A 12,526-nucleotide genomic window follows, 5' to 3' on the forward strand; every position below is an offset into this window, starting at 1 on the left:
AAGAAAGAAAGAAGCAGAATAAAGTTAAACCCCTAAGCTTATTTATTCAATTACCATGGCCAAACACTGTTGGCAAGCAGTAGGGTGTAACAAATAGAATATAGATTCCGGAGTTGGACAAACTTGTATTTGAATCCCAGATTCACCATTTCCTCATTGTAAAACTCTGGGTAAGTCATTTAACTTTTTTTAGTTTCAGTGTTCTCATCCATAAAGTAATAAGTACTTTAAGGGTAAGTATTAAATAAAATGAGATGGCTTGCATAATTTTTGAGGCTCAATAAATGCTGTTTCCCTTTCTTAACCTGTCAGTCAAGACAATAGGAGAGACAAAAAATTATGCAATTATTATTTCTAGACATGGTTTCAATGGCTCTCAGAGTGTTGCCCCTGGGCCAGCAGCATCACGTGGGAACTTGTTAGGTTTGCAAATGACCAGGTTCCACTCACACCAACTGTATCAGAGACCCTGGGGCTGGGACCCAGCCATCTGTTTCCAGGAGCCCCCCAGGTGATAGTGTGTGCACCGAAGCTCCAAGCTCGAGAACTATTGCTGTGGTTCATTATCCTCCTGGTCTCTGCAACACTGCAGTGGAGGGAACTTGAGAAGCCAGGTAAGTTGGCAAGATCACAAGGTTATTCACTGGAGACATCATTCGAATGTGGATCTCAGGCAAGTAGTGTTCTTCTTACTCAGAATAAGAAAACCAATAAAGGCGAGCACAGTGGCTCATGCCTGTAATCCCAGCACTTTGGGAGGCTGGGGTGGGTGGATCATCTGAGCTCAGGAGTTCAAGACCAGGCTTGGCAACATGGCAAAATCCTGTCTCTACCAAAAATACAAAAAATTAGCCTGGGATGGTAGTGCACACCTGTAGTCTCAGCTACTTGGGGGGCTGCGGTGAGAGGACCATTTGAGCCTGAGAGGCAGGGGTTGCAGTTAACTGGGATCGTGACCCTGCACTCCAAGCTGGGAGACAGGGTGAGACCCTGTTAAAGAGGAAGGAAGAAGGAAGAAGGAAGAAGGAAGGAAGGAAGGAAGGAAGGAAGGAAGGAAGGAAGGAAGGAAGGAGGGAGGGAGGGAGGGAGGGAGGGGAGAAAGGAAGGAAGGAAAGAAAGGAAAAAAAGAAGTGAGGGAGGGAGGAAGGAAGGAAGAAAAGAAAAACAAGAGAACACAGACTTCTATTCACTCACTGTGAGGAAATATAGGGTCACATGTATAAAAAATATTAAGTAACCCTGAGAAAATAATCATGTTCAAAGTAAATGCGCATACCTCTTATCAAGGAAAGCCCCCCAGGTGTCTTTCAAGGTCTACAGTAAGTTAGCAGTTGCAGGTAAAACAGCTGTGGAAGGACAGTGATGCGGGGGCCTCAGTCATGTGTGCCTGCCATAGGTAGGCTCAGTGTCATGGCCATAAAAGCACAGCTGGACATGGTGGTGCACACCTGTGGTCTCAGCTACTTGGGAAGCTGAGGTAGGAGATTCACTTGAGCTTAGGAGGTCAAGACTGCGGTGAGATGTGATCGTGCCACTGCACTCCAGCCTAGGCAACAGGGTGAGATCCTGACTCGAAACTAAGTAACTAAATAAAACACTTGCATATTTAAAACACTGTTAGGTGTTAGTGACAGTATAAATTGGTCCAGTTTCTCTGTAGGGCCACTTCAGCACATCTTTCAAAATTACAAATGTGTATACATTTTCACTCAGCAATTCTGCTTACAAGAACTTCTCCTAGAGATAATTTCCTATGTATGAAGACATTTGTACAGGTTATTCACTGCCGTGTTGCTTATAACAGTAGAAGAATGTAAATAAACCAGCTGTCCCTCAATAGGAGATTACTGGAAAAGTTGTGATATCTCTATGCAGTGGACTAATAACATGAAGCATAAAAAATGAACACGCTTATGCATTGTTTTGAAAAGAACTCCATGATATATTAAGTTTTTAAAAATCAAATAAGAGAGCACCAGAAGAAAAGGTGTGTAGTTTTTCTGTACATAGCGTATCTCTAAAGGAGGCATAAGAAATTAGTCTGTTACTTCCCTCCTGGGAGGGAAAGCAGACAGCTGGGGACTGGGTTAGGAGATCCTTTTACTAATTCTGAACCAGGCAAATATCTTACCTATTCTATGACAAAATAAATTTACATGATAGGAATTCAGAATTAAATAAACTCATGAATTAGAAAATTAATTTATTTTTTAAACGGCTTTCAGCCAAGACTCCCCTCTGTTATTCAGACAGAAAGGATTTAGGGAGTCCCGGCCCCTACCCCACTCTCTGATTCCTGATGCAGCCCCCAAAGGGAATCCACAAACAGAGGGGACTTTGGAAAGGGAGATTGGATGAAAGTATTTGTTTCAGTCAATTACATCATTTCCAGGAAAGGGCCTCCTCTTTTAGCTTGAAATCAGGCTATCCCAGGACCCCACAGAAACACAGTTCGGGGACTTTCCCAAACTTGTTTAATTAGGCTCCTTGCTGAAAAGCTGCGCTGTGGGTCTCTAAAGCAGTAACTGGCCTCTGGAGATGCAATCATCTCTCCACAGGGAACTCTCATCAAAAAGTCTGATACTTGGTGCCTTCTTGAATAAAAATAAGCATCCAAAACTATTTGCAATATCAGGAAAAGCAGAACAAAGCAGGTAATGCCGGAATGTCTTGAGCTTCTCAACTGCAATGACCAGAGTTGGTCTGTGAGTTCTGATTAAATTCCAGTAAAAAGGGCACTTGACAGTGAAGGCCACTCAATTTCATCACCCTGGCTTGATGAAGAAGGATGAAAGAGAGGCCAGGGGTTCACCTCCAGAAGGAGTTCCCTGTCCCTCTGGCAGGGACAGGCAGCCTCCAGGTGCTGATGAAGGGAGGCTGCTGTGAGCTCTGCCTTGGAGTCCCCTCTAGGAGGTCTGAGGCCCAGGCCAGGAGAGAGGGTCCAGGAGGGACCAAGTAAAGGAGGAAGCAACAGAAAAGAGTGAGAACAAGTGAGGGATGGGAATCTTCAAACTGCATGTTCTGTTTGTGCTATAAAGTGGTCATCTGTATAACAACTCTATGGAGGAAGGATGACTGCCCTCCTGAACTGCCCCCCATTGTACTGATGGGGAAACTGAGGCTCAGACAAGTATACTCACTTGCCTAAAGTCTCACAGCTCACTAGTGCCTGGGTCAGGATATGAGCCCAGGTCTCTCTGATGCCAGGGTCCCTTCTCTTGCTTCCAGGACAACTTTAATATAATCAGAAGGACCCATGTTTGAATCAACAACAAATATTTAGCTCTGAAGAATCTGCCATTTTTTTTTAAATATTGTATCTCAATGTGCTATTGGTATAGGCAAATAATTTCCACTGCAAAATCAAAGAAGGAGAATTCTTTTTTTTCTTTTCTTCTCACCTCTCCTATGAGCTGGAGGGGGAAACTCAAGTCCTTTTACCAGGTGACAAGACGAAAGGAAATACCCAAGATCCCCAAAGCCAGCAGAATTCCTCCTGGAGGCAGGATCAGGCTGCTGCCAGGGCCATTCTAGATGCCAGAAGCTTTCCTTGGGGACAACATTTGGAGTCAAGATAAGTATATTTTCTTGCTGGGTGGGGCTTTCCATAAGCTGTGTCTTTCGCCTCACCTGAAGACAAAACTGGGAAAAACAACTTTACCTTAGTCATGCAGACTTGGATTAGACAAAGCAAAGAACTTTCTGACAAGGAGTGATGGATGCGGGTAATCGAGGAAGAACAGACTTGCAATAAGTTGGTCAGTGATAGGGTTTGGCTGTGTCCCCACCCAAATCTCATCTTGAATTGTAGCTCCCATAATTCCCACGTGTTGTGGGAGGGACTTGGTGGGAGATAATTGAATCATGGGGGTGTTTTGCCCCATACTGTTCTTGTGGTAATGAATCAGTCTTACAAGATCTGATGATTTTTTTTTTTTTTTTTGGCACAATCTCAGCTCACTGCAACCTCCACCACCTGGTTTTTTGAGAGTCTCGCTCTGTCGTGCTCCGAGACTGGAGTGCAGTGACACAGTGTCAGCTCATTGCAACCTCCTCCTCCCAGGTTCAAGCAATTCTCCTGCCTCAGCCTCCCATGTAGCTGGGATTACAGGCACGTGCCACCACACCCAGCTAATTTTTTGTATTTTTAGTAGAGATGGGGTTTCACTGTGTTAGCCAGGATGGTCTCAATCTCCTGACCTCGTGATCCACCCACTTTGGCCTCCCAAAGTCCTGGGATTACAGGCGTGAGCCACTGCACCAGTCCAGTTTTTTGTATTTTTAGTAGAGATAGGGTTTCACCATGTTGGCCAGGATGGTCTCGATCTCCTGACCTTGTGATCCACCCACCTCGGCCTCCCAAAGTGCTGGGATTACAGACGTGAGCCAATGCACCCGGCTGATCTGATGATTTATAAGAGGCTTCCCCTTTCACTTGCCTCTCACTTTCCCTCTTGTCTGCTGCCATGTAAGACATGCCTTTTGCCTTTTGCCTTGATTATGAGATGCCCCCAGCCACAAGGAACTGTGAGTCCATTAAATCTCTTTTTCTTTATAAATTACCCAGTCTTTGATATGCCTTTATTAGCAGCATGAGAACAGACTAATACAGCTGGCAAGGTGCCATGCATATAGTCTAAACTCAGCGGACTGAGGCTGAGTTGATTATCTCTCACCATCTCCTGTGAGCACCCAGCCATCTAGTCTGAGTCTAGCCTGAGCCTCCTCCCAGGCCCACATTTATTTATACCTCTAGCTGACCCCACCATCAAATGCCTTCTCCTCCCTCTGACTGCCTCAATCCTGTCTGCCTTTCAAGGTATAGCTCAAGTTCCGTGGTCTGCTTGAAGCTTTCTCTGACCACTCCAGCCCATATCAATCTGCCCCTCTTGGAATTCTAGGTAGTCTGGGGCTTAGCCATGGTCATCTGGGTAGAGTGAATAAAGATATTGCTTGGCACTGTCCGTGCTGCCACTTGAGGACTGTTGAGAATGTCTTCACCAATCCAAACAAATCTGAAACGATGCACTGGGAAAGTAAAGGGAACAATGGCTCACCCTTCTTTTCACAGTGATGGTTTCTGTCTTCCAGGGCCCAAGGTTTAACTCACTTCCAGTCAACAGGGAAGAGGGACCTACCAGTCCCTACCCAGTCCCTCTCTCTGCCTACAACTGTTCATTCCATAACTTCTAATCTATATGATGAGCACTTGAGGGCTTGCCCCACAAGATCCATCAGACCTGGTCATTCCTAGTAGTTTCCACCACTGAGAGTGGAATCATCTACTCGCTATGAAGCCCTCCAGGGTCTGACTCAGGCTGGATGACACAGTTGAGTGATTAGTTTGATGCAGACACACAACTTTCTGCAACTGTATTTCTGCCTTCTGCTTCCCAAAGCCAGAACCTTTCCCCTCAACCTTTTCCTTGGCATCATCCACAGTAGTTGTGCAAGGGGTTTCAGCCACCCATAATTCCATCAGGCCACTCCAAAGCAACTTCATATAAATATGCAGTCCATAAAAAGCAATAGGAGGCCAGGCACAGTGGCTTTATACATGTAATCCCAGAACTTTGGGAGGCTGAGGCAGGTGGACCACCTGAAGTCAGGAGTTCAAGACCAGCCTGACCAACGTAGAGAAATCCTGTCTCTACTAAAAATACAAAAAATTAGCCAGGCGTGGTGGCGCATGCCTGTAATCCCAGCTACTCGGGAGAAAGAAGCAGGAGTACCACTTGAACCTGGGAGGCAGAGGTTGTAGTGAGCCAAGATAGCTCCATTGCTCTCCAGCCTGGGCAACAAGAGAAAAACTTCATCTCAAAAAATTAAAAATTAAAAAAAAAAAAAGGCAATATGAGGCCTGGCACAGTGGTCCATACCTGTAATCCCAGCACTTTGGGAGACCAAGGTGGGCAGATCACTTGAGCCCAGGAGTTCAAGACCAGCCTGGCCAACACAGCAAAACCCCATCTCTACTACAAAAATAAAAATTAGCTGGTATGGTGGCACACATCTGTAGTACCACTATTACTACGGAGGCTGAGGCAGGAGAATCACCTGAACCCACAAGGTGGAGGTTGCAGTGAGCCAACATCAGGCCACTGCACTCTAGCTTGGGTGAAAGAGCAAGACACTATCTCAAAAATAAAAATAAATTTTAAAAAATATGAGTGCTACCCCAAAAAGCAACATGAGTGCTGCCCAAATGAACTTGCTGCTCCCCTTTCAACCTGACTGCTACTCCAAGCCTCTTCTATCAGGAGTTATGTGTCAACAGGCAAGTAACTCATCTCTGATTTGCCAATGCAAAGGTAATACCTGAACTCTGCCCTGGGTACAAGGTATTACCTGGCACTATAAGTGCTGCTGAGAATGCACAGACACCACCACCCATAGCAGCCACCACCTGGCCAGTGAATCCTATATATAGGAGGTGCTCAATGCTTGTTGAATTAAAGACTCAGGAGGCTGAAGCTGCTTCTTTGATTTGTTGTTGAAACCATGTGCCTTTCTGGGATGACCTTGTGCCTCCTGCTCCTTAACCCCTTAAGGCACTGTTCTAAAGCCTCTGATCTTCTTTAACTACAGTTACTCACCCCAAGTTAATGAGTTTACTCCCTCATATTAAATGGGCAACAGTCATGGTTCTCCCCGTCGTTGTACAAAGGGTATTTGTTTTGGATGGTCAAGTTAATCCCCACCCGCTAGGGGGGCAAAATGGACAGGTTCATTTCAAGAGGTTGGGAGGAAGTTTGGGTTTCAGCACTTGGTAACATTTACTTTGAGGGAAATCCTCTCTCTGCATCAAGACAAACTTCCTGGAGGAAGAGCCTGCCAGTCATGCAGAGGGCTCTAAAGCAGCTCCCAAGCATTGGTAGTAAGAAGAAGACTTAGCCAAGAAATATTCACCATCTCCCAGGCTTTCCCATTACTAGAAAGCAGTGAGAAACAAACAAACGAAAGAGAGACATCACAGTTTGCCTGCCATCATCATTCTTTCATTCAGCCAACTCTTAAGAGCTCACAGCCCGGGCAGCAGACACACGACTGGCCCGGAAGGTTCTGCAACAACCAGCACCTGGTCCTGACCTCAAGGGCTTCACTCTTTGGTGGAGGAGACAACTACATAAAGAGATGATTACAAAGCCACCCTTTGGAGAAGGTCCAAACTCCTTAGCAAGGCTATGTTGTCCAGGCCGGAGTGCAGTGGCTATTCACAGGCATGATCCCACTACTGATCAGCACTGGAGTTCTGACCGGCTGTTTCCGACCTGGGCTGGTTCACCTGTCCTTAGGCAACCTGGTGGTCCCCTGCTCCCAGGAGGTCACCATATTGATGCTGAACTTAATGCAGACACCCGATCAGCATAGCGCACTACAGCCCAGGACTCCTGGACTCAAGAGATCCTCCCACCTCAGCCTCCCGAGTAGCTGGGACTACAGGCACTCGCCACTGCACCCGGCAGCTATGGCTACTTTTAAGTCACAGTTTCAATGCACTAAGTGAAATGTCCAGTCGCAGGAAGATAAAATTTCAAAACTTAAAGTTCAGGCATCTTCCTTTTTCCAGTTGGAATCTGCTGCAGATAGGAAACCTCTGTCAGAGAAGGAGACAGAGGCATATTTGCTGGCTTGGGGAAGGAGCATTCCAGGCCAAGCAGCAGTTTAAGCAAAGGCCAGAAGTAGCACCACTTGTTCAGGGACTCCCATGCTGCTTGGTGTGGCTGAGACATCGTGGTGGGTGGAGAGAATAGGGGTGGAGGTGGAGGAGGTGAGGCTGGAGTATGCCACAGGAACCAAATCATGCAAAGCAATCTCTAAAAAAAAAAGAAAGAAAGAAAAAGAAAAAGTAGCCATAGCTTTGGGTTTTTAAAATTTAAGTCTGGCCAGAAATTTTTGAGGCTTTGTCTCAGTTTTCATCCAGGGATAGGGAGAATAGAAACCTCCAGAAAAACATATAAAGGAATTGTGAGACAAAAAGATAAATCTATGTTATGATCACATCCTAGGAGCCACAACTGCTCAACCTCCAGGCAACCCACGTCTGTCTTTCCCTTAGACTGAGTCCCTTCCTGCATGGAGGAAGGACTGTGCAATAAATGTTCAATGAAGACGGGGTGGGCACGGGATGAAAAAGGGAACTGTGTAGGGCAAGACAGGCTCTGCCCAGGGAGCACGTGCTGGTGCAGGATCAAGACAAGCACTGCCTCGGAGTCAGCCTCAGAAGGAAGCCCTTGAGGGCTTTAACATCTGCCTTTCACTATGCAGATAAAACCAGCAACTTTATAACGCAAATGCACCCCAGAAAGGCAATGTAAGTCCAAAGAAGTATCAGTCAAAGTGTGGACAACACATGTCGGATCCTTTCCTGCTGGCGTTGTGCTTGCACAGTGGACACCAGGGAGAGCCACAGGGACCCACCTAAAGAGAAGCGTCATCACCAGGTACACCAGAGAGAAGAGATGGAGGCCACATGGCTGACAGCCCATCTGTGTGCACAGCCTTAATCTTCCCAACCGTGGGATGTGCAGCCTGTCACGGTGAAAAAAGTGAGCCTGACAGGTTAACAAACCTGCCCCAAATCACACCGCCTCTAAGTGACAGACTGGGATTCAAATTCAGGTGTATGCAGCTCCAGAGCCCCTTCCAGCAGGCCACACTGGTTGACTCTGGGTCAAATCTTCATCTTCTTCCATTTGCTTGGAAGCTATTCTGTAAACCTTCAACTCCATGCATTTGAGAGTTGAGAGATGAAGGAGCCATCCCCACAGTCCACGCAGGGCTCGAAGCGGTGGAAGTCGGAGGGCAGGGTGGAAGGCAAGGCTGCTGCTGAGGACAGGAGGCTCTCCCAGGCTTCAACAGTGCCCCTGTGCGCACAGTGCTGCATGCTCCTGCCTCCCCTACCATGGGCTCCTGCATAAGCGGGAGCACCACCCTCTGTGGCAGCACAGGGACTGGGAAGAGCAGCCAGCACACTGTTCACCCACCCCATCCCTGCTGGCTCCCTCACCAGCCAGCCTCACACTGCAGCTGGACACCCACTGTCTGACATGTGGCGAGTCAGCACGGCTGGACCAAGCACCTATCCAGGAACCAAAAGTCACAGAACCACTCCAGGAGCTGGTCAAGAGCAAGCGACACTAACTATCCTGAACCCTTGTCAGCCTTCATTCATTTCTGTCCTGCTGAGAAACATCTGGGATATGGCCACCCCTACTCCTGTGACCTCAATACAGCCCTGTCACCTGAGGAGAGGCCCCCAGCTCAACAGCAGGGGTGGGACAGGGGACTGGCTCAGCTTTAGGCTTAGCCTGAAACCCCTCAGCTTGCCCACAGCCTGGTAGGACCAATCTGGCCTCACCAACTGTTGTGGAGCAGCGGGGCCAGTCTCAGTCACCTTCTCTGAAGAATCACCCCTCCTGGGCAGCTTCATGTCTGACTCTACGTTCTCAACAGTGGATGACACTCGGTGGGGCGGGTTTGGAAGGGTGCAGACAAGGTATGCTTAGGGAATGCATGGCTTATCAGTTGAGAAGACACACAAACTTCCACAAATTGATATATTTACTTCATTGTCAGCGGAGTACCCACACACATAAAGATATCTCTGAGTCACTTTAAGTCACATAATTGCAAGGACACAAACACACACTAGTTGATCCCTGTGGCTGAACGCCCTTGGGGAATACTCAAATCCCAATGGGGTTTCACTGCATCTTCTGGCCACTCTGGCCATTCTCCCTGAGGCCACCCAGACTCTCCGGCTCCCTTCCATCCTTCCATGATGGTGGCAAAGCAGGGAAGGGCAGTCAAAACAAATTGCAGGTGTGCAGAGGCCTGGACAGGCCTGAGTTCACTGCAGCTGCTCTGGCGTCCCCCCCTTGGTTCATGTGGTGTGACTTCACCACTTAAGGACGCTGTCAGCTCCCTGGAGGCAAGGCCCAGGGCTTCGACTTCCGTGGGCATGGAGAAACAGTGGTCAGGAAGAGCAGCTCCTTGGCAGACTGCAGGGTGCGTGACAACTGTGAGGGCTCGGGGCTGCATGCAGGGACAGGACAAGCTAGCAAACAAATAACTGAGACCTGACACTGAGTGGCCTGGCGCAGAGCTGTGCAGGGCGCTGTTGGAGCAGAGGAGGGGCGGGGCAGGACGGCTTCCTCAGAGGGAGCCCTTCAGGCTCCGCCACTAGCATCCTGTGTGAGGCACTTCACCTTCGCCTTACTGAATCTGGGCTTCAAATCCAGAGCTGTCTGGTTCTAAAACCCATGCGCTCTCTTCTGTACAGGCTGCTCCCTGAGGGGACATCTGCTGTAGGACTCACAGAATGATAAAAAGATCTCCAGAATAAATGGATCACTTTCAGAGAAAAGTAAAAGAACAAAAACACAAAAATAAAAAAGACAGAAAATAAACAAAAAAACACCACATTCTCCCCAAATTTCACATGGTGAGCAGCTGGAAGTGCAAACATAAAGGATGCTGACAACATGGCTGTGGCAAGAGGAGCCTCCGGAGAAGCAAGGTCAGCTTCTCCTCCCGATTTCTGGCTCTTTCAGCCAACAAGGCCAATGGATCTTGCAAACCCACTGCTGCTTCTGAGCTCCAGAAGAGGGGCCTCTCAACATCCAGAGGCTAGGAAGGTCACTCTCAGGGTTCTCAGTTTTGCTTTTTATACTGCAAGACAGAGAGATTCGATGTGAAGGAGGGAAGCCCACAAGGGCAGGAGGACTCTGGGGATACCTCAAGCCCCCATGATCTGGGCCTCCTCTGCCTCCTGCAGGGGCTTCTGGGAGGTGGGGAATCTAGGCAGGAGGCACTGGGCAGTCAAATCTCTACTTCATGCCTGGACTCCCTTTCTTCTTTAATGAAAAGGGAAGCTGGCGGGGCTGGGGAGGGAGGATAATAAGGAAACTGAGCACCTGTCCTCTCTGAGTCTTGTTTTAGGGGGAAAAAAAAATCTCAGGTGGAGGAGGACCCTTGGAAGCCAGCTGGTACAATTACTGGGTTTAAAAAAAATGGACCCTGGGCCCATACCTGAAGAGTGTGAGTTAGGACAGGGAGGTAGGGGCACACTCCAACTCTCTAGTCATTCTAATATCAGAGTCTAAGGGCCAAGACGCCAGTCTACATTCCTGACTCACTCCCTTCCTCCACCAAAACATACTGAATGTCTCCTCTGTAATTCTGCCCCAGTGTGAATACCCCCCAGAGACAGGGAGTCCCTCCCCAGGACAGCTTTCCTCTCTGCAATATCTCAATGCCACTGCCGGCTCTGCACTACGGCTTCCAGGAAGACTGTTCTCTCCTCCTTCTTCCTGCTGCTCTCTCTCAGCGTGATCAACACTGTTGGGCAAAAAATTGCCTTTAAGGATGAAGAGTGACAGCCCCTCCACACTTGAAAATATAAATGCAACCAGAAGGTATCTGCCATCACCTTTCAGCTTCTGGAGGAGGGAAGCAGCTGGATGGTGGCCTCCTCCACAGGGACCATTCTCAACTGTGGGGCAGGAGTGGCCTCTAGTGGTCATGGGGATCATGGCCAGCATCACCCCAGCTCGCAGGCGGAGCCAGGAGGCTTAAGCACCTACTTTATTCATGATCCAGTCAGCATCTTCAATGGCTCTTTTAATAATTTGCTGGATTCTCTCAGGGTTGTCTTCATCTGAATGAACCCGAAAACTCTGCAAGTTTAAACATAAAGAAAGATGACCAGATGAATTCCCAGGACCAGCAGCTTCAGAGCACCAGTCATGGGCAGGTACACTGCTGGGCACTTCATACCCAGCAACTCTCTTCATCCTCCATAGATGGTGATGATTGTCCCCTGTAGAGACGAGGAAACAGAGGCTCAGAGATCCTTACTTGCTGCTGAACAATAGCATTTGAATCCCAGTCTATGTGACTGCAAAGCATGTACTCCTGCCACCAGGGGAGGTGCAAAACTGGCCAAGGTACCCCAAAATCAAGCTGGGCCCAAAGGCTATCAGGCCATGGAGGCCAAAGGGAACTTCCATCTCTCTTCCTCAGAGGAAGCTGCTTTCCCCAGGGTGAGATATCTGCATGGGCTTCACAACAGGGAGGAATAAGTAGGGCTTCTCCAGATAGCCACACAGGGAAGGGAGGGGAGGCAGTAGAGAGAGTGGCTTCAGGAAATCCACCAGGCCCGATGCAGAGCATGGGCCGCTGTTTGCTTTTGACCAGATGTTCACCCTTGAGAAGTAACCTAAGATTCAAAAAGAACTGGCGCTGGGCACAATGGCTCACCACTGGGTGCGGGGGCTCATCCCAGCACTTTGGGAGACTGAGGCAGGCCTCCCAAAGTGCTGGGCCACCTGAGGTCACGAGTTTCAGACCAGCCTGACCAACATCAGAGAAACCCTGTCTCTACTAAAAATACAAAATTAGCCGGGCATGGTGGTGCATGCCTGTAACCCCAGCTACTTGGGAGACTGAGGCAGGAGAATCACTTGAACCTGGGAGGTGGAGGTTGCAGTGAGTCCAGATCGCGCCACTATACTCGTCTCAA

General features: G+C 48.3%; 1 protein-coding gene across 6 annotated transcripts in view; it reads right to left on the reverse strand.

The window, feature by feature from the left end:
• Positions 1 to 12,526, reverse strand: part of LYRM9 (LYR motif containing 9) — a 68,961-nt gene that overhangs the window by 32,482 nt on the left and 23,953 nt on the right. For 2 of the 6 annotated variants that reach the window (XM_037735211.1, XM_037735210.1), the window contains exons 3-4: positions 11,782 to 11,824; positions 11,589 to 11,681 (exon numbers count right to left, since the gene is read on the reverse strand). In XM_037735211.1, the coding sequence (XP_037591139.1) occupies positions 11,589 to 11,681; positions 11,782 to 11,824 (136 nt within the window). Of the gene's footprint in view, positions 1 to 9,540; positions 10,675 to 11,434; positions 11,682 to 11,781; positions 11,825 to 12,526 lie in introns of those variants that run through there. The other 4 variants (XM_037735212.1, XM_017519497.2, XR_005198472.1 and 1 more) reach the window with 4 other exon arrangements.

The sequence above is a fragment of the Cebus imitator genome, unplaced genomic scaffold (assembly GCF_001604975.1).
Source record: "Cebus imitator isolate Cc_AM_T3 unplaced genomic scaffold, Cebus_imitator-1.0 Scaffold751, whole genome shotgun sequence".
In the NCBI taxonomy this organism is placed as follows: Eukaryota; Metazoa; Chordata; class Mammalia; order Primates; family Cebidae; genus Cebus; species Cebus imitator.